This window comes from Chroicocephalus ridibundus, chromosome 9 (assembly GCF_963924245.1).
Source record: "Chroicocephalus ridibundus chromosome 9, bChrRid1.1, whole genome shotgun sequence".
In the NCBI taxonomy this organism is placed as follows: Eukaryota; Metazoa; Chordata; class Aves; order Charadriiformes; family Laridae; genus Chroicocephalus; species Chroicocephalus ridibundus.
The window spans coordinates 49053324-49075765 of record NC_086292.1 but is presented as its reverse complement, the minus strand read 5'-3'; the positions used below and the strand labels follow the sequence as shown (position 1 = coordinate 49075765).

Below are 22442 nucleotides of genomic sequence, written 5' to 3'. Positions count from 1 at the left end.
AGCAGCAGAAAGCAGGCACCCCTTTTTGGTTTTTTTTCCCTCCCCTTCTAATTCGTTTATTTATTTTGCAAAGCGCTTGGCAAGAAGAGCAGGCAGGCTAGCGAGGTAGGCAGTAAAACCCCATTAACTTCACCGGGAAGAGTTCAGCTAATCCTACAGGCTTCTGGTACTTCCAGCCCTAGCAGTGATTCACTGCCGCAGAGGGGCAGAGCAGGACCTGGAAGGAGATTAGTGTCCTGGACTTTCGTACCCTACCTCGACCCGTTTGTTTTTGGTTTTTTTTGAGGGCAGACTTTGGAACAGCCCCAGCTCAAGTACAGCCTTCCTCCAGCTCCCTGTGTCTCCGATTTCAGGGTTGAGCCCGCATATTATTCTTCTGCTTTTCATTACTCAGCAGAGGCTGCAGCCAATTAATGCCAAGAACATCCAAGCAACAGAGTCCAGAGCCTTCAGCCTTTGCCAGTAGGAAACTCTGACGAGTCGAACTGGCAGGAAGGTTGGGCAGCGTTAGCTGCAGACTTCAGCCCATTGTGGCTGGAATTTGTTACCTCAAAAGGTAAACAGGGATTCAGTTCAGTACTCCTGCCAAATCCTGGCTTGCTAAGAAAGTAAAGGACAAGCAAACTGACCGAGATTCTTCTCCGACACCAGGCCTGCTCACCAAGCAGGGCACCCACTGCTCACCAGCTCTCCTCCCGACAGAAGCGCCCGACTGATGTGCTGAAATTCTGCAGGCTTCCGGCTACCTGGACCAGAAATCACAGAAACAAGCCTCAGAACAAGGGCACTGAAGAGCTGTTTTCACCAGCGGGCTACAAGCCTCTGCGAAACAGCGCGGTGCATCACGCTGGAGTACGGTATGGCGCTGTCGGCCACAGAAGGACTGGCAGAAACACGAAGGACCTACAATGAGCCCTGTTTAAATGAAGAAAAGCACTAATCACATAAATTATCATGCCTTTGGTGACTTTCTTTCCACGTCTAACTGAGCTCTCCCCAGCAACAGGTTCAGGCATCCCAAGAGGGAGGCCTGAGCCCAGCACCAGGGGACCCCAGCCCAGCGCCAGGGGACCCCAGCCCTCCAGGCGGACATTCCTGCTGCTGACAGCGAGACACCCCCCCAGGGGCCCTTGGGTTTCGAGCCCCTGCTGTATAAATTGCTCTAGCCCAAGAAATCGCTCTGGTTTTGGGCAATAACAAATTCAGGGCTAAACTCCCCCAAAAAGCTTGCCTGCCAGAAACGTGAACTTTGAGCTATTCCACAGGGCTACTTCCATACCCGCTCTTGGGAAGCGTTAGCTACAATCAGCACAAAGCCAAAGGGGGAAAAAAAAAAAAAAAAAAAAAAGAATAAACCACTACAAATGAAGGAAAAAAAAAAAAGATAAATTTCCAAAGATGAAAGTTTTTCCCAAAAGCCTGTTAACTTCAGAAAGGCTTTTCCAGCCTCACTGACAGCAGAGGGGTGGGAGCCGGCTCTGGCCAGCATCAAGCGGGCAGCCTTGTTCCGCTGTTCCAGAGCGGAGCGTTGGTACAGGCAGCCCTCTTACTGCGTGCTGCTGTTTGCTTTAACGCTTCCCACTGAATGTCAGCGGAGACTAAAGAACGACAAGTACACAGAGACACCCACAATAAATGCCAGCCCCTGTTAGCTGAGTAAATTGTGTGCTTAGCTGAGTCTTAGAGGAATCTTTGCAGAGTAAACACTGCCAGGGCTATGTGCGAGAGTAAATATGTGAAGAAGACGCAAAGACGTGAAGAACGACTTCAGAGGAATGCGATTGAGTGGCAGCGAGCGCAACTCCGCTGATGGAAAAACATTGCTAGACCTGGGCTAGGAAACCAAGCTTGACAGGGACGCTGAGCTCCTCCTGCCGTCGCTGCTGCAAGAGTCCCCCTGTCTCCTCCTTGCTCCGGGCTAACGGGCTGTCACCTCCTCCCAAAGAGCCCACGGCCTCATCCAAGCTCCGTTTTCCTTCCAAACACGAAGCCAGGGCAGCTCGCAAAGCTCGGTCTTTAAAGTTATCAATGCCACCCACCACAGGAGGCAATAATAGCATTTGAATAATTAAAGACATAACTAATTAAGCCAGGAGGGAGGCGCAGGATGGCGTTGGCTGCGCAGGGGTGATGACCAGCCCAGCCTTCACCCTGCCCTTTAGCTCTGCTCAGAGGCGCCTCGCAGCACCGTCGGCTCAGCCACAGACCTCGAGGGACAAAGTCACAGACTCCAGACAAGTCACTACCACGCTGCCACCTCCCTCACGGCCCCGGCAAGGGCAGATACCCTCCTCAGCAAGGTCTTACATTTGCGCTTTTGATTAGCCTTTATAATAGGACAAGGTGGCTGCAACTTTTTACTGTTTTTTCTTTGTGTTTAACAGCTTTCTCCTTCAAAACAAAAGAGTTCCGAGCAAAGCTCTTGCAGAACATTATGCATCAAAACACCAAAACTTGGCAAGGACTGAGAAATAAACACTTTGGCCACAAATCCTTTGCCACCAGTGGTCTAAAAAAACCCCAGCGTTTTGAGAGCTAATTCAAAACGCCTTTCACGTGGCTTTTGAAGCGACCCAAACGAAGCCACATTCCGCAGCTAAATATTTCCCTTTACAAAGCCCCGAATACCAGTCTCTCATGTCTCCTTCCCAGGTTTCCCCAGTAACACTTTCCATGTGATTTATGCTGATGACAGGATGATTGACTCCAAGTCAAAGAGATAACGCGTTTGACAGCTGGCTCATCATTAATAGTAGATTATTTAGTGTATGAGGAGTTAATTTAAGTGACAGAAATAGGCACATGGGCCTTATTTAGGTTTCTTTTGTTTTTTCTGTTGGCTGCCCTTCCTATCCCTACTCCCCCAGAGGAGGGTGGGTGCCAGCGGGAACTCACCACACGGTTAGTGGTACCCCAAGACTCTGCAAGGTGGAAAGGCGGAATTCCCTGCCACGTTCCTGGGGCAAAGCCTACCTCCCTGCAGGAGGAAGAGGAGGAGGGATCCAGCCCCAGCCCCTGATGGTTATTTCGCCCCATCTAGTGGCATGAGCTGGCCGCGCAGCCCCGCACAGCATGGCACGGAGCTCCAGTTCACAGCAGCCTCTCAAACCCACCCACGCCTTTCTTCACGTTCCTCCCCTCACTGGTTTTTCTTCTGTTTGCCACTTATGACTTATTAGCTGTATTCTCAGACGTTGCATTTAACTAATTAGTCAGGCAGTCAATAAAAGCAAAACTACTTCAACCAGCATCCTGAGCACACATTATAGGATCACAGAACTGCCTGGGTTGGAAGGGACCTTTCCGATCGTGGAGTCCAACCATCAACCCAACTCTGACAAAACCCATCACCAAACCGTACCTCTAAGCGCTAGATCTGCCCGGCTTTTAAATCCCTCCGGGGATGGCGACTCCACCACTGCCCTGGGCAGCCTGTTTCAAGCTTGACAACCCTTTTGGTGAAGAAATTTTTCCTAATATCCATCCTAAACCTCCCCTGGCACGACTTAAGGCCGTTTCCTCTTGTCCCATGGCCCGTTCCTTGGGAGAAGAGCCCGACGCGCCCGGCGACCCCCTCCTTTCAGGGAGTTGCAGAGAACGAGGTCTCCCCTCAGCCCCCTTTTCTCCAGGCTGAACACCCCCAGCCGCTCCTCACCAGCCTTGTGCTCCAAGCGCCTGCCTGCCACAGAGCTCGCTCTGCTCCCAGCGTTTTGAACCAGGGCTTCTGGTGTCCCAGGCCAGGGCAGAAAGTCTTTGAAACCATTAAGCAGCACTGCCTGCTCAAGGCAATAGAATAACAACGCTCTGCCGCGTGCTTTCTCAGAGTGACTACAATCGAGCCAGTTCTTCACGTTGATGCCACCGTGGAGGACAGCATTAGTGCTAGTCGTTACTGCTGCTGTGCAGCTTCCTGCTCCAGCTGAGGAGCTGAGAGACCAGTGGAAGGGATGGTGTTTCTTCAGAACATAAGCCTTTTCATGGTCTATCTGAAGAATAAATTTGTTTATACCAGCTACGAACAGGCACTCATATATTCACTCTTCTCCCTTAAAAAAAGTTTTAGAAATTCCCTGGTTTTTTAAAGCTACTTAGTTACAAAAGCTTTTTCCCATGCTGGAAAAACCTCAAAGCTTCAGTATCTTTTAACAAGGCAACCACTCACTCAAAATGGAACCAGCTGCCCTTGAAAGCGATTGGCAGCCCTGAAGATAAGGTTGTCCAAAACCTATCTTGGGATCCAAGCCAATTCCCTGGTTTAAGCTTCAGATGTGTCCCGAAAGGCGCATCCATTCACAGCTCTTTGCACAAGAGCAGGTAAGATGCCGCGGGGCTTACCGTAGCTTCTGCAGCTTCGCATACGCCTAAGCAACAAGAACATTGTTTGTAAGAGCCATTGAAAGAAAGTCTTTATTTTAACATGTTTGCAGAGCCACACGTATAAAGCTCACACCTTATCTGTGAGAAAATTACTTTTACCCCGTATCTACAGATGTAAAACATTTAATTATTTCCTTGCACTACAAAATGAAGTAGGTCTGATGTCAAGTCACTGTTACTCATCACTCAGTATTCTCCCTTCGTTACTATGAAGGTCTGAAGATTGAAATGGTTTTCACAAGCTGATTTGCGTATTAAATAATCAAAGGTAATTGTTCCAAGAGGAAATCCATATTACCAAGCTGTTGCAAGTTATAATAAAATATGAAATGGCATAGAAACACTCCTAAAGTGCGTTACTGCATCTAAATAAATAGCAGCATTTATGCCTCTTCAAAACAGAGGACCTGACAAGGAAGGGATAGTGTCCAGAATGGAAGTTTTTTGCACTATAAAAAGAAAAAGCTGAAAAAACACGCAAGGCAAAAGCCTTGTGTCATTAGTCTACAGAGATACAGCTTAATAACAAGGGCTTCATACATACGAGACAGAAGGCGTTCCTCAGAAGTCCAGAGGACGCAATGGCAGAACTCCCCTACATCTATTGAAGATATACACACCCACACATATGCTTCTTTGGGATCAAAAAAAAAAAGTCTCTCCCATTTAACCATTGCCTAGCACAGGCCATTCTAAAAATACAGGCCTGCAGCAAGAACAAAGCAGTGTGTCAAGTTTATCACTGGCAGCAGGTATTACATCAGTCTGATAAAAATCAAGAGGATTCCAACACAGTAGTACATCAAATTCATGGCTTTCTTCGCCTAAAAAAAAAAAAATAATAAAGTGCCAGATTTTAGATAAAAGTCAGATTTCACAGAGCGGCAGTTTTCTTTAACAGTAGTCAATAGCCCGTTTACCTATTCTGCTGGATGCATAAGTGTCACACACGTCCTGTGCTAAGATACTACAATTAACACACAACTAAAGAGCTCGTTTAGCAAGAAACAAGATTTTGTTTTCTTTTTTAGACAGCCATGAGCTTAAAATCAAAGTTTTATTTCAATTATTAAATAAGTTTAAATAAATATAGGCTCCAACTCAACGTACAGGCAAAACTAAAGGATTTACTACAACGTTGCAAGGCTGCAGCAAGGCTGCAAGTAGCAGCAGCCACCTTGAGCAGGTCCCAGTTTCCAATAAGGGATGTAATAAAGTGCATGAAAGGCACCTATTTGTCACCTTATCTGAAAGGGGGATTACTAGTGTCAGATACTCTCCGAAATACCCTTCCACTACAGTTCTAAACTTTTTGGATTCCAAATGCAAGAAGTTTAGTCGATTTCGGCTTCACAGAAACCTCTTTACCTCTCCAGCCCTCTCTCCTGCCTGTCAACATGTCTTGCAAAACTGCAAATTTTCTTCCCCTGAGCTGAATAGGCGACTTCCACAGCACTGCCAGCACCTATCTGCAAGAGGCCAAACCTGGATATTGAATTCGGTTCCACAACACCTAGTTCGACAAAACTCTCTCATCTGAAGCATATATTTTGTTGACCAAGTGTTTTGTTAGACATGGGGCTGAAGTGTTGGGCACCAGCCTCACAAACTACAGGATCACTTGGACTTTTTGCCAGAAATTGGGACTTCTGACGTGGTGAACTTACATTTACGTGTGTAACTGCCACTGATCCCACCACGTTAAAGAATGGTAAGACAGCAATCTGAAGAATTCAGATTGTTGTCTATGTGTTTGAAAGAGGAAAGTTTCTTCCGGCATGACTAGAGCCCATGCTCCCTTAGCTGGTGCCCTCACAATTACACAGCAGAGAGCAGCTGGAGGACCAGCTACATTCGAGACTACCATTAGGTATAGTCCCCAGTTGTCTCAGTTTCGTCCTCCCTAAACCATACTGAAATGAACCCTAAGGCACTTGTAACTTTACTTAATTTAAATTTATCTCAAGATATAAAAATGAATATATTTTACTACATCAGCATCTGATAAAGGCGGGGGGGGGAGAAGAAGAGGGATACAGCTTGGTACTTAGTCACTGCCATCCCCAACCCTGTGCCACTCTGGAAGTGCCAGGCATCCTACAGTTCCCAGCTTTTTGCAGTCAAGACAGCACAAGATCAAACTTGACATTTTGCTCACTGCACCGAATGCCAGAGTTCCACCCAGAAGACACGTTAATAATTCTGCTTAGAGTCTCTTACAGATCTGTCCTGTCACCAGTTTCCAACACTGGATAAGCCTGCTTATCTTACAGTATTAAGGAGGCGTGCACCCCAAACCTAAAGCAGGGAGGGCGGTCAGGTCAAGGGAGAAAAAAAATACTTATCTCACTTTAGATGTTACCAGGAGAGAATGCAATACCCCAGCTACAAAGGAGAGATGCACTTACTTGGGCTGAGCGTGATGCTCGTATCCAGGTCCAAGAGCTGACCCTGCCCTCATCTCCACTGCCACGGAACACTGAGGAGACACAAAATCAGTCTCTACTGCTAACCCCCCCAGCTATCAGCATTACCCCAAGTTCTCGTGCAGATCAAGCATGAGATCTCCCCCTTCTTCCTGTTTAGCTTACTCTGGTTTCTACATCAGTCCATTCGGATTCCGCAGCATCCTCAGGTGGGTCAGGATTAGAAGGGGATGATCTTCGCTTTCGACTGAAAGAGGAGTATGTGAGTGAAAAAAAGTTACAAGCATCCCGTATTTTGGCAGATTCTCACACACAAGAATACATTTTATATTTTCTAAATAAATACCTTGCTCTCAGCAGCAGACCAACCTTAAAAGCAGCACCGTATCTATAAGCCTGAGTTACCTTTATATGATTTCACGTTAGACGCAACAACTTCCTGTTCAATCATTTGGACCAGCAGCAGTTACACACACACACGCACACACTATCGGAGCGACAGATCTCCAGCAATGTGAAAACCTAAAATTAAGATGACAACTCACCCGGTTGGAGATTCTTGCTTCAGAGTCTCTATATCTGTGAACTGCACAGCCTGTCCTCCACCCCTGGTTTTGAACACATCACCCTGGAAACCAAAAGCAGTTTAAGAAGGTCAGTATGACGGCTACGGTGCCAGTTTTCACACGAAAGCTTAAGTGCTTACAACTGTCATTTCCTTGCAGGTTAGTCGCCTGCAAGCGTATGCGCACCTCCCCCATTATATATCTTCTTATACACAGGACAATAAAGGGCAAACACCATCTACCCTGATGGTCATGCAGGACACCTACAGGGAAGTCGCTACTACGACAAACGATTTCTGTACGATAACAATGACGAAGTAATGCTACAGGGATCAGGTCATTGGCTTAGTTCCAATAGTTTCATTCCACAGGTAGGTGGTCAGCTATGCAAGACTTTGCTTTTGGAAACATCGCTGCGACCTACAAGTCTACCTTACAGGAGTGAGGGCCTTTTTAAAAACACAAACAGAAAAAAAGGCAATAGTGGAAGGCCTGGGACTACAAGAAAAATGAACCAAAAGCTTCTTGCTACAACGTACAAAGAGCTCTCAATTTGCCTTAGGTAAGTACAGTCAGCATTTTGGGACACAAGCATTAAAAGCGTTCAAAGCCTAGTCTGTCTCACCAATTTGCTTGTCAGTTGACTATTAGAAATTATGTCCTGGAGCATTTGAGCATCCATCACGGCAGCAAGCTTACTCATACCGCTAGTGGAAATCGAATAACATCACTCCAAGACAACTGACTCCACAAGATTAGCTGCAGCCACAAGTCTAAGAAGCTTTCACTACAAATGGACTATTGCATGTTACTAGAGGAAAAAACCCACTTAATTACTTTCAAGGAAAACAATGACTGAGATAAGCTTGTAATGGTTTATATGAAGTAACGACAAAGTTCAAGAAAAGTATTTTCAGACTTTAAAGGCTCCCTTGAATCCGACTGCACAAAACTTTCAAGTAAAATTCCTCAGCAGATTGAGTCGAACGTACCCTTCCGCAAGCCCGACCACAAACACATTGCCAGAAATAGGTTTTGACAGGGTTATCACAAGTTCATGATGAAGGTGTTTGCTTTACCTTAATTAGTTTTGTTTCAATCTCCCCATCAGAGGCTAACTCCTGGTGCGTCAGCATATACTTGTCACACTTAGCTAGTGCCTTTTCACTTGCAGCCGCCACCGTGATGGCGTGGGGGACATGCGGCTGCATGACTGTCTCAGTGGGCAGATTAGAAGGTGGCTTATGATCTACCCATCTCTCCCCAGCTGAGCGCGACCGTCTGTGTCTGAGGCGAACCGGAGGTGCATTCTGATCAGAGTGGAAGAGAATCAGAAGAAGTCAGCACATAGTAAATCTCTCAAAGGATATCATTAGCAGAAGTGAACTTTGCAGGTCTGGTTAAGATGTGTTTGTATGAAGATCAAAGCTTCATTCCTAGAACGCTTTACGAGTGCATCCTGAAAGGCACCGTTACCAAGAGCCTTGCATAAAATTATTAACAGATTATTTCTGTGCCAATTCCTATTTCTTGTAAATTTTAGTCCAGCATTATCCAATCTGTTGCATTCCATACCTAGTCAAGTTTCCTCAAGGAGGACATCTTTATGTTTGGTAACGCTCCTCCCAAGTTTCCAAATCAAAACAGATTGCTATGAACATATTAACCAACCAGAAAAGAGACATTTGTGTTTCCATGGGTGCATTCATGGATCAAAATGTATGGCTGAGGTGGCGAAGCAAGCAGACTGAGTATGGATTTCCAACATCTCTGAAGGATACAAAACCTCCTAACACTTCTGAGTGGAGCAGAGGAAGCGTCCCCCGTCCTAGTGCTATTGCTTCTCAACTCAGCTGTTGGAAACCCATGAGAAGTGCTTGAAGCTCACATGTTTATTTTATGAACATTATTGTCAGTTGCTCAGGGAAATCAGAAAAAAAATATCTGGAAACTTGTTTAAAAACTTGTCTGCCTTCAAGATCTTTGAATGGGCTTTTGAAGGAGTTTTTGCAGACTCTCTGTTCCACTTACATACTAATGCCAGACACCTCCAAATCACGGGGGGGTTACACAATCCAAACCTATGACTGCAAATTATATCCACTGTATTTTCAGGTGATGAGCATCAATCAGGATTTCTTCAATCAACAGACATGAGATTGGATGTACCCTTTACAGATAAGCCTCTTACAAGTCCAAAGCAGCTCTTCAAAATTAAGAGTATATAGGGAAATGTGGCTTTCAGCCAAAAATCTTCCATTAAAAAAAAGAATTTCAATACTTTTTCCCCTCCGCTTTAAGTGGGCAAGTACTTATTTCTGTTGATGGTATTTTGAAACGATTCTGCCAAGGTGCCTTAGAAGCTTTGTTCTAAGGAGAGGGCACGCTACTACTGGTCACGTTTTCCTGTGGCAGAGCCCACATCCCTCGCCCTGCTGACAGTGCTTCCTGTATCGGTTCATTGGAATAGCAGTTGCTTAAAAGCATGTCCCTTACTTCAAAGGGCCAGCAAGCGACAGAAGCTCTGAGAACACTGTCGGAAATGAATCATACCACAATACGCTTTCCTCCTCTCGAGAAGCTCCCAGGAGGCTGGGGTTGTATAATTCTCTTTGATTTACCTGAGCCACTGCGACAGTGCCACAACATGACAGAGACACCACCGATACAAACATTTCCACGCACCAGTTTAATGAGAGAAAAAGCTCCCACCTGTAAGCAAAGCCCACAGTTTTAAGGCAGATGTGAAAGTTAGGGAAGACTAAGTTAAGTTAAAGTTAAGTCACACAAATGAGATGTTTGTCCAAGCACTATTTCCAGCAGACATTTGCAGACACGGCTCATGAGACCACCTTTTAAGTTGCCCAAACAGACTATGGTAAATTGCAGGCTGCAAGATAGATTTGAGGAAACAGACACAAGTTAAAACACAAGGACTAGAGAAAAAGCATAGCTACTTCAGAGTTCTCTACAAGACCTATCTACTCACTAGCAAGAAGCTACGCACATGCTGCTTTTACAGAGTTTCTAAACATCAAGTTAAGAAGTCATTCTACTGAGCAAGTGGTGAAACTCAACTTTGAAATGTATTTCTCATAGGACAATACTGTTTAAGGGAAGACTCCCATCTGTGTTAGGTGGGCTCAACGTAAGAGGGTAGTTGATGAGCATTTGAGCCAGACTAAGCAACACTACGTTTAGCTTTTGACAGGAGCAGCACTAACCCTGCAGCATTGATCCTCTTCTATTTCTAGCTCATCTCTACGCCTGGGAACCTCAATGACTCCAGTCCAGCACATCCCTCGCCTTCTGTCTGAGGTGTAACAGTCTCTACTTTGTTCTGGTTCTTGTTGTCTACTCCTGGCATTAGAAGTGCCACTGGTATGCTTGTGCGAAGGGGTTTTCTGCTCCCATTCCATAACACAGGATGCCACAGAAATGCTGCTACAAGAATTAGAACGCCTGTGAACCTGCGGGTTGCTCACGAGCTGCTGGCTGTTAGGGACCTGAGCAATAAAGTTACTAGAAGGCTAGAGAGAACAGGAAAGAAGTTAGTGAACACACAGAACCGTCAACTTGTAAGGCAATAAAACAATAGATACTGACAATGTGCAGTTACAATTCAGCTATTCAAGCTATGGTTTAGACACGTACAGTGTTGCAGGGATAGCATTAAGAATCAGGTATTCTTCCAAAACGAATAGCGTTAGAAGGTACGAGCGCAAATAAAGAGCACTGATAAATACAATGAGAGACGAAGAATTCAAATCAAGTTACATTATCCAAATTCTGTGCTTGGGAACTATTTTTTAACCACTGAAGAGAATTGGCCTGCACTTTAGTTCATTCTTATAAATACGCCTTTCCCTATATCAAGAAGTGTTTTAAAGGCAACTTACAGGTACTGGTGAAGGAGACACTGATCGCTGAACAGGCTTCTCTCGGTCTCTCTCCCGCGAAGGCCTCTCTGGCTTGTCATTTTTTGGTTCAGTAACAATGGCCTTCAGTTGCTTCAGCTTTTCGTCTTTGACCCAAAGTTTGTTCTGCATCTCCAGCTGCTTTGCTGCTACCCGACGCTCCTAACAAAGACAAGCGAGGAAAAGCATGAAGTAACTGTGCTGAAAGTTTGAATGGAATAGCATATTCCACACGGAACGAAGTTCTTCCCCACTGAGATAAAAGCTATTGGAAACGACGACATATCAAGATAAAGAAAGACTTTCCAGATTGTAACAGTACCGTGTTTAATGCCATAACCATTTTGCTTCCTAAATTATGACAAATTGGAGCATGTCTAACTGTAGTTCTATCGATGGTCCTGAAGTAGTAAATAGTCCTGCAGCAGTAAAAGTTAATCCCTCAGATTTCCTTTCCTTATTGCTTGCCAAATGCATATCTGAGCAAGAGTTTACATGAGGATAGGGGGGAAACCTGACATTAGGCTTCGACTGACAACCAACAGAACAAGAGCATCCCTCCTTAAGTGCCACAAATCCGAAAGAAGTAGTTCTAGGTATTGAAATGAAGTGAGCAAGTGCTTAAGAGAGCTGCTCGAGCTGCACCAAAAGTCCTTCAGGAATTTGCCTTATCATACCATATTTATAAGAGTTAAGTGCAAAATGGCTGTTCAAGTCCATAACTGAAGCCAAACACATCTCCATTCTTAATGCTACTACTATATAAAAATTCTCACAAAACCAAGAGGCCCAGCTCCCCCCAGCATTGCTCCATTACACATTTTTAATGGATATGGCAGTGTACTCACACACTCCTTCTCCCATTTCATGGTTGTTTCTGCCACCATGCCTTGAAACCGTGCCTCCAATCTACGCTTGTCAGAAGCCTGACGCTGCAATTTCTGGCTCTTGCTTTCTAGTTCTTGCTGAAGATTACGCTTGTCTTCTTCATAAATTGTTGCAGTTTTCTCTAAGATCTCAATCTGGAGGAAGAGAGGAAGGACTTGGCTATGCTTCTTAGAAGTGCAACCATCTAAGCCCAGAATTGCTAGTTATATTTGATTGTTAACATATACTAGAATATATTAGCTGTTGTACAACTATATCCAGATAGATAGTCCACATTCCAAAAAGTACCAGAGATTTTACAGCTTTCCTTATAAGCTACCCATCTTAAGGTATTAAGAAGCACCTCTTAAAACCAAAAAGCTAAAAAGCGTTCAGTAAAGTTCCCCACAAAATACTTTTAATCTTTTTTCTGGTATCCATCTTGCAAGCAACTTCCGATGTCAAGAAACTTGCCAAATGGGACCTAGAAAAGCACATTTTGTGCCTAGCTTTAGGCAATGAAAAAACTGACCTTGTATTCCAAAGTTTTAATTTTCTTCTCCAGGCGCTCTATCTCTGTTTTCTGTCCTGCTATTGTTTTCTCTTTTTCAGACAGTCTTCCTTTAATATAGTTTTCCTTGGATGCAACACTGCAGTCAAATTCTTGCAGCACTGTTTTAAAGGTAAGCACTGCAAGAGAATCGATATGTTTTATCTCCTCACCGTATCTCCACCATATCAAAAGCAGTTCTTTTCTTCTCCTACTATTTTAACACTACCAGTTATTACCTCAAAAAAGGTTTTTTAAATGATCGATCTAGACAAGATACTTATTTTATGGTGGTACAGAACAGACCCTTGAGTAGTAATAAGGATGCCAAAAACCATCTAGCTCCACACTTATGTTCAAATTCTTACCAGCTTTGGAGAATTCCTTTATCAACATTTGTCGTAGTTTATGGCGTTTTTCCAGCACTTCAATAAGCTTTGGAAGTGTTTGATCATCATTAATATCCAATAGCTCACATGTGGGCAATGGAGGAAAGTTCTGCAGAATTGTTTCTAAAACAGATTGCTCTTCTGTTTCTGTAAGATTTAAAGCCAAGGAAGTCTGTCAGCAAGCTACAGAACAGAAAAATTCCCTTTGACAATGCACAGCCACAGATCATCCATCCCACGGTATCACGAAGCAGACAGAGCTTAGAATAATTAACGAGAACTAGAAGTTTTCAGAAGAGATGATAGCATTGGGAAGAGATTAAATGTGACATTCTCGATTCATTGCTTTATAATGCCTCCAGGTAACTCTTGATTTCTAAAGTAGGCCCTAAGCATACAAGAACATCGAAGTATCACCCGCAGCACGATTTCCTTTTGGAGGCTGCAATAACGGGCCCGAGAATGCAACTCATCACCGATAACATGTACACAGGAACTGAGTTTATACTACAAAGAGCGCTGTGGTATGAAAACAGCGGGACCTATTGCAGACAAGGCTCAAAATTAACAGTTAAATGAAGTTCCTTTTGCATTTGCAAGGCTCAAATAATTTGTTTTAATATAACCTTCAACTCCTAACAACAGAAAAAGCCTGTGCTGTCATCACCTACATTCTAGTATTTACCTGCATCTACTGGGCCGCCCCGCATCTCCAGTTTCCTTGAGAGTTCCTCTTGGAAGGCCTGATTCCTAAAGCGCCGTCCCGGCGTTAAGCCACAGAGCGGTCTGTCAACAGGTCTCGCAACTTCGACCTCCTGCGTCATTTCTGCGAAGCGCATGACTTGCTACAAAAGAACAAAATGCAAGCTCAACAGCAAGACTAACCAGATGCAGTCCAACGTAAGTTTGAAAGCGATACCTTCGGTCAATAAAAGCATCAGAGGAGACGTTACCAAGCTATAATCTCCAGTCGTTCCCAAGTAGCTAGCTGAGATCCTGAAGCACAGCAACCAGAAGCCTTCCCAGGAACACCTCCCCAAACTCAGCGCCCAAGGAACCATGAAACCGACTATGCAGATAGCTGAAGGTTTTGCAAATACTGTCATAGTAAGGATTAAGCACCTAAACATGGCTCTTTGGACCTCTGTAAATAAGAGAAACCTTTCCTATTTTACAAGCAAGTAGCAGTTGTAACATTTAAGAGGAAAAATAAGACTTAGAGGGCACATTTACCTTACAATATTATATTTGATTGCCTAAAGTGCCCAAGCAACAAATTTATCATTCCTCTCATCTATTAACGAAGTACAAGAATTCAGTAACAAACATGAAAAAAAAAAAGAGTAGGAGGGAATGAGGTAAGATCTGCAAGAGACTTACCAAGCTTTCCTCGTAGTCCTCAGCTTTAGGATTAACACATACAATCATACGCACTTTGCCTTCACCATCAAAATAGTTCTTGAAAAGATGAGTCAGTTTGGAATCTCTGTATGGAACCATCTTAAAATAAAGTACATGAAAGATCTAGTAAGCTTTCATTACACCAGATCTTAATCAAATCAAAAGATAATTAGATAATGAGTTGCATACCTTATTTAATCCGTACATCTGGTTTTCCCTTAGAACTTCAATACATGTTCTTAATGTCATTAGGGACTGATTAATATTACCTTAGAAAAGAAAACAAGACAAAAATCTCTGTAAGCAGCCATTTGGATAACATTCCCAAATTATTCAGCAATTTAGTTAAGAATAAATTGTGTGGACTTAAGTTATATTTGTTACAGATAACTGCTCCAACCGATCTAAGTAGCAGAGCAAGTGCTGCTAAACTTGTGGTTTCCAAACTGGAGGATTTAAGGTCATCAAATCAGACAACCGAACATCATAACAGAACACTGCAGTTCCCCCTGGGATGTCTTTACTAGGAGACAACACTAATACGAGCATATATTAGCACATGAAATGACCAGGCTGTCTAAAGGTGGCACGTACCTGCTTCTCGCAACCTGTTCCCTTCGGCTTTTGTTCTGTTAGTTCTTTCGCTTCCAGCCAGATCAACTAGAGACAGCTGGCTTAAAGTGATCTGTTCTTTCTCCTGTTACAGAGGACAAATTACGTTAGGCTAAAGATTAGCAATATATTCCTTCTAACAGGGTGCAAGGACCACCCCACCCCCCAAGTCTAAACCAGCATGCATGTTTAAAGAGAATGCATAGCGCCTTTAAATAAAATCTGAAGGTATTTTTATAGCCTTTAATGCAAGAAGCTGTGCACCACTGGCTATTTCTGCAAGTATGTTTAGCAGATGCCTTCTGTCTTCATCCACAACATAGATATAACAACAGCACTCGTTCAAATCCTCCAGGTTTTAGATTCTTAACAGTTCTTGCTCAAAAGAAGCAGAAGTAAAGAACAAAGGAATAAGCAGCTTCGCACTCTATTTTAATCCTCTACTTTCACCACAAAAAGACGACCAATTCTGCCAAAGATTAGAAAATTAATCATCTCTGTTTTCTTCAAAATGAAATTGCTGGCAAGCACGATGCATGCGCTCAAGACACAGCAACTGTTTTGGCAGGCCGTGCTGCAAGGTTCACCACCTTTTCTAACCTCCAAATACATGCATACGCTCGCACAGATCCCCTTTGATAGCCTGCCCCAGAATTCACCTGTAGCACTTTATCTCCATCCGCATCCAGGGGGGCCTGAGCCAACTTTATTATAAAAACACTGTGAGAGCGACTAGATTCCCGATTCAGCTGAGTGTTCGCAATACGCCTCTTCTTTTGACCTGTTTAGAAGAACAAAAACAATCCCTCCAAAACCCCGTTTATTTAACAGGCTTGCCACCTGGCTAAGCCAGTTTTGTTTTCAGCGTGGTGGTGTCGTGGATTACACATCCATGCTGAATTTAAGAAGTTCTATTCTAAGATTTACCTCTCCAGAACACTTCAAAAGCTTCTTCTGTAGATTTCACTTCTACTTCTGTGCATCCTGTGACATACATGTTGTGATTCTGGTCCTCACGAAGTATTTTGGATTGCGGAGGTCTTAAGGATAGGGAGGAAATAAAAAAAACAAACCGCTAAAATTGAGTGGAGTTTCCTTAAAACAATACATTGTGTCATGCAAATTTTCTTTTGTTTAAGTACAAAATTCAGAGTGAATATGCCAATTATCCATACAGCAGATGGAAGAGGAAGTACAAGTACATGGACACACACATTCAGCCAAGATTAGTTACACTTCAGCTACTGCTTTAATTTAGAAGCTACGTTTAATTACCATTCTTACTGTAAAGCATGGGTTTGGATGGCAGCTATTGTTTTTCTACATGCGTACACTCATACAGAAGCAAGATGGCTTCAACAGCGTTCTATATTTGCTAGTAAAGCAAGAAGAGACAGGAAATCAGTCAGTTTATTTGCTGCTTCTACTAAAAGAAAATTTGGCTTTTCAATACTGGGAATAATACACTCATGCACGTACATAAAGTCACCATTTCGCACAGGAGTGTTGCAATTGTTCCACCTACCAAAAAAACAGGGTTAAAAAAAACATTAATTCATTCAGCTTGCGTCTAAAGTCTTTTCATATGTAACACACTGTAGCTTCCACAAATAGAAATAATCCAAGATTCTGCACAGGTGGATTTTTGGACATAAGCACAAAACTAAACCAAATAACTTCATTATTTAAAAACCAGTCACAGATATTTAAACTCATTTCGAATTAGCACTCTGGAGGCAGCTCTTGATGTTTCAGAGCAATAGTACGTTTTGCTCTAGTTAGTCTTTGCAAATCAGCCAACTCTTTAATTAACACATGTAATGCTGGATAAGCCTAGGGTTTTCTTTAATGGATTTAGAATTTAAAAAAAATATATATTCCAAGTTTAATTCGCAGACTGTTTTTCTGAAGTTCTCAAGATTTACCAATTTTAGACACCAGCCAAGTACAAATCTTTCCAAAAAATACCTAGGATTTCATTTATGAGACTATTTGTTTCTGTTTCTATGGAAGTGATTGGCATCAAGCGAAATAACAGGCAAACTTGCATTAACTGTAAAGCAACAACAAAATAACAACTGTCATCCAATACACTTTCCAGGAGAAAAGTGTCAGCCACGGAACGGCTTAGTCTTCAAGCTGCAGTCACCTGCTAGGAATAGTAGTTACAGGATAGCATGAACAGACTTAGAAGCTCAGTGGGATACAACACGCTGCCTAACAAATTAAATATTTGCTTATTAATCTCCCATTATAATGGGGAAGGGAGCACCAACAGAACAACCATCAGTATTTGGCACGCTTAAATACGATTGTCTAGACTCTTTTGCCATCATCTTTTTCACGTGATTTTTTTTTTGAAGTGATTCCCATGAATTGAGCCAGACTCATCAAGACTACAGCCGCAAAGACATATTGTAGTTCCCACAAAAGTATTTGTAAAACTCACTTTGGTTTTATAGGATCAAAGGGAGCTTCCTCCAAGAGGTCATATATGTAGTTGTTGTAGATCTCAATATAGGAGACAAAGACACAGTAGACGTTATCTTCATCCACTTCTTCCACCTTGCACTGATCTTGCACATTGATCATATCAGCAATTTCTGGGTCTATTTGTCGCCTGTTGAACACACCCAATAAGTGATTGTAGTGGAGCATCCACAGCCAGCTAACATGTCAGACAGCGACTACATAGCTAAAAAGCAAGTCTATTGACAGTATAATTTGAGTATAGAAGCGCTCACGCTAGCAGCTAATGACAACACATCCAGTCACATTAGAGTTAAAAACAGGACCCTGAAAAGTTTAAGTAGATAAACTTTCATCTGCCGCCACTGTACTTGGCTGCAGTAAGAAATGCTTTGCAAAATTCCTGGATAGTCAACATTTCTATCCTCTATGCGGCAATCTCACCATTTTGCAAAATATCCTCAAGTTTAACTTCACAGTAGTTCTACTCGGCAAATACTCATGGGTTAGCAGGTACAAAAAAAAATAGATAGATTTCTCTTGCCTGATTCTAAGTCTTCTAATCTAAATACTTAATTATGCACTTGCTCAAACCACGTGAAATGCATTAACTTTCCCTTAATGTTTTTCTTTCATTTTTTCAAGGAAAGGATAGAGACCAAGGTAAGTTGAAAGTGTTATTCTGTTACTGTGGTTTATGTTAACTACATTAATTCTGCCTGTTACAATAGCTACTTACTTGCCAGGTGTAGGTTTTGGAACAGGCATGACATCTCTTTTCTGGCGCTCTAAGAGAGCATCTACTTCACACTGGACATCCACACCATTCTTGTCATCAAGCTTAAAAACCTGAGCAAAGAGTATAGGACGTTTAGACAGTATAATGACAAACACTAGAGAGCATGATGTGTTGGCCAAAGCAAAATTATTCGGTCAAGCTGTCTGGTGACAAACAAATACCATGCCCCTCACTAACGCTCAATCTGTGGGCTAATGTGAAGTAGATCTGACAGAAAACAGATATTTCCCAGATAGCAATATTTCATAAAAGCTCCCACAGAAAATACTTATTTCAAATATTTTTAGATAGCAAAACTCCAGAGATGTTTGACCACAAGAAAAGCTTCACATTATCTCCTATATGACTTTAGATACAGTTTCATGTGGCTTTTGTATCTCGTGTCTGGATTTCATTCCATAACTCAGAAAGCTTCCCCTTTCCTTTTATTGTTTTAAAAAGGTTAATTGATGAAAGAGTGACAGCTGTAAGAATGGCCAGACCATGCGTCTTCATGAAGTGTCTGTCCCAGCTATTACACCTGCCTCCTTGGCCCTGCTCTTCAAATCTCAAGGGGATGGGTTCTTTTTGGTTGGTTTTCTTTTTAAACTGCTCCAGTCACCTGACTAGACAGGAGATAAACACTTTGAACAGAACTTTTTATCCAGTGGAGAATTCAGTGTAAAACTACTCACAAATCGCTTGGCCTGGAACGGTCCTATACTGTTGAAGATCATATCCAAACATCGCGGGAGAAGTCCTCCATCACCAGGAGACCCTGTCATGGTGTGTGTTTTTCCACTGCCTGTCACGCCATATGTAAAAAGAAGACCTAGGAGGGACAGTTACACAGTCACGCTTGCTGCCTCAAAAAACCCAACGCTGTTAAAATCATACTGTCTTTCTTGGGTCAAATGTATTTGGAAAAAACAATGACTCCTTTTGAACAGTTAACAAAAAAACCCCAAACTATTCCAGCCCATCAAAAGCCACTGTCATCATGATGTTTGCATCTCTCACTGATAGCCACTTCAACTACAACCTATCACCCTCTCTGGGAAGAGCACATTTGGAAGCCAAAACGAAAAATGGAAGGAAGCCACTAAGTCCCAGGTGTGGAAGGCTGATTTCTTTTGAGTGTTACTGAGGAGTCTGACATAAGCCAGATACTTCAAGGACCAACATTGTAATATCAAACCACGCCCAGGAGATCAAGCCCTACGAATTGATTTATTTCCACAATCATTCTTTAGGCTGATAAGTCATCCTTTTCTTCAAAAGAAACTCTTCTCCAGTTAATGGTGTACAAAAAGATTAGACCTTGACACAAGTAACACGCACATCATAAGAAAGGTAAATAGGATGTTGTAAAGGGGAGCTATTCTCATTGCAAACAAGGTATACGTGTTTTTACCTAGACAAGCTAAAAAACATTGAGGCATATGAAATCCTAGCAATACAAGAAAATGCACGGTAGACACACAGAAAAGTGGTAGAGAACAAGAACTAGCTTACCATTTTTCCCACGAATGAGATCTTCTACTAGAGGTTTAGCCACCACATCAAAAACCTTCTTCTGAACAACAAGGGTGCCAAACACTTCTTTAAATGAATACTGTGTCTGGAGAAAGAGAGATACGTCATCCTAAACCTTAAGTACCCCTGTCCAGAAGTCAACTGCTTCAAAATGCTTCATTGTTTCATACCTTAGAACTGTTTTCCATCTGCTTACCAGAACGATAAAGGTTCTGCTTTAGGATTATATCAGTGTTTGAACATGGGCAGTTACTCCAATGTAACTACTCTGAGAATAAGATATACGTAACTGTCGGAAAGTAACAGAAGATTGGCGAGGAGGACAGTAAACACTCTCAAGTGACTTGCACGTGGAGTGCTGGAAAATACAGATATCACACGAATTGTTTTTTAGTCTTATGTGCTTGACAAGTACAACACCTGCACTTAAATAAAGTAGGCCTGTGATGGGCTCAGGGGCATTTTATTGAACCTGCCCGAGACTCCTGCACTGCTGTTGAAGATGATCAAAGGTCAGTGAAAAACTCTGCCTGCCCGAATCCTTGAAATGCAGGTGAAAAGAGCAAGCCTGAGCTCTCACTCTCTTGCTAATAAGGACTCCCTCTCACTCTGCGGTGCCTGCGTCCCCTGCTTGCGTGCCTCCGCCCAGGTGTTGCTTCAGGGATTCCCCGATCCGCAAGGTATCAAGATAAAATTTATTCTTTGCCTTTCATCCATGATTTTGTGGTTGTTCCCGTGTCCTGCCTGCATCAGCTCACACAATAACAAAAAGCAGCAACTGTCTCATTTTTACAGAGCTTAAGTCCAGAAATAACCAGAACAATCACAAAGCCTGACCTCACAGCAATTAGAGACTCTCACAATTTCCAGCTTCAAGCTCAAATTTCTGTTTGAGCTCCCACCATCACCTACACAAGAACTGAGCAAAGGAACACCCACAATGGCCAAAGTTAGGTTGTTCCAGCATTTCATAATTTTGTTTTAAGCTTGTGTCTTCTCCTGTCTGGCCTCAGTTTACAGCCATAGGTTTTCAGTATACTTTTTTTTTTTTATTAATCTGGTCACTTTTCAATCAAAACACCTGCTTATGTAGATATTTTAAGTTTTTGAGCAAAGGTTTGTTTACCGAACTTTTAACTAATCTTTGCTTATTTTATTTAAGCCTTTGAAGATCACTTTATGTACTTCCTATAAGAATTTCCCATACTGAAATTGGAAACAAAGTATTCTGCATCCCAACTAACTTTTTTTTTTTTCCTTAGAAACACCTTGACCTTGTCTCATTTTGAGTGTTGGGAACCTGCAGTTAACTTTTTCACTACCAAAGCATACTCAGTGCTACAGTCCCCCGGCTACTTATTCTGTATGCGTGACCTAGACCCTCCTCTTCCAGAAGACATTTGTATTGAACAAGTAATAATATGAACTGTCCTGTGACCTGCTACTTTTCCACCCTTCACGACAGCTTTGTGTGCATAACCTACAGCTTCCCCCTCCCGTTCCATAAATAGGGAAGCATTTGCTTTTTGCCCAACTTAAGTTTGGGATCCTTCAAGCAGTCTAAATATTTGACAGCTTTGCTTTTGCTCCTTTTATCCCCTCCTCCACCCTGCAGAAAAAAACCTTTTCATGTATGGAGAACATATTTAATGACTAAGGGTGCATTTTTTCCTCTAGGTGGTTTTCTGGTTTTGAAAATTCGCTTTCCCAAAAGCACAAACTGCTGATTTGCAGACTGCAAGAGACACCTCAAGCCAGCGGAAAACACCAACAGCAGGGAAAAGGACCTCGATCCCTAATTCCAGGCTGGAAGGCAGCCCCTTCAGCCGAGAACAGCCCCAAGGCGGAGGGCACACGGATGTCCCCGCCGCCCCCCAAGCCGTTACCTCTCGGTACTCCCCGTTGCGGAATATCCTGTAGCCGTCGGGCGGGTGCATCTGCACGGTGGTGTCGCTGATGACCTCGATGCAGCACTCCTGGTCCGGGCGGCTGAGCGGCCGCACCCTGCAGTACACCTGGGGGAGGAGGGGGGACACACAGGGCACGTCGTCCCTCAGAGCAGCCCCGGAGGGCGGCAGGGGCCGAGCCCCCAGGGCCCCTCCCCGCCACCCGGACCCCCCGCCTCAGCCGGGCCCCGCACTCACCCCCACGGGGTCCCTCAGGCTGGGGTTGGACGGCTTCTTCAGTATCGGCCTCCGCGGCTTCTTGGCCCTACTGGGAGAAGGAGGGAGGCGTGAGGGGCGGCCCCGCAAGACCGGGAGGCGCCGGACCGAACCGAGCCCAACCAGTCCCCGCCGGGCCCGGGACGAACCGGGCCCCGCCGCCGAGCAGGGGCTGGGGGAGGGGGGAATGACTTACGTCGCCATCATGTCGCGGCGGGGGAGGGAGCGGGCTGTCGCGATAGAGTCAGGCGCTGCCGCCTCTCGGCCCGGGCTCCGGCACTGCCCCCGACCGGCGTGCCTGCGCGCTCGCCGCGATTCAAATTTAACCAATCAGCGCGCGCGTACGCGCCGAGCGTCACTACGCAGCGCACGGCGGCGACGCGGGGCCGCAG

At 43.8% G+C, this 22442-nt stretch overlaps 1 protein-coding gene across 8 annotated transcripts; it reads right to left on the bottom strand.

Moving 5' to 3' along the window:
• Positions 1-4411: 4411 nt before the first annotated feature.
• KIF23 (kinesin family member 23) lies at positions 4412-22356 on the bottom strand. 8 transcript variants are annotated; one of them, XM_063347034.1, is made up of 24 exons: positions 22247-22356; positions 22033-22102; positions 21775-21903; positions 19868-19973; positions 19048-19184; positions 18314-18423; positions 17555-17725; positions 16585-16626; positions 16033-16145; positions 15765-15886; positions 15088-15190; positions 14683-14762; positions 14473-14592; positions 13778-13937; positions 13072-13239; positions 12686-12843; positions 12135-12308; positions 11269-11448; positions 10594-10899; positions 8449-8679; positions 7349-7431; positions 6969-7050; positions 6786-6856; positions 4412-5201 (listed from the first exon to the last, which is right to left on the bottom strand). In XM_063347034.1, exons 1-24 carry the CDS (start codon positions 22255-22257, stop codon positions 5186-5188), a joined length of 2943 nt encoding a protein of 980 aa, XP_063203104.1. In that variant the 5' UTR covers positions 22258-22356; the 3' UTR covers positions 4412-5185. The 8 variants fall into 8 exon arrangements, 7 of the variants coding, with proteins under 7 accessions (XP_063203104.1, XP_063203105.1, XP_063203107.1 ...); XM_063347035.1 differs by having other exon boundaries at positions 22033-22099; positions 22247-22332; XM_063347037.1 differs by lacking the exon at positions 10594-10899.
• Positions 22357-22442: the final 86 nt, after the last annotated feature.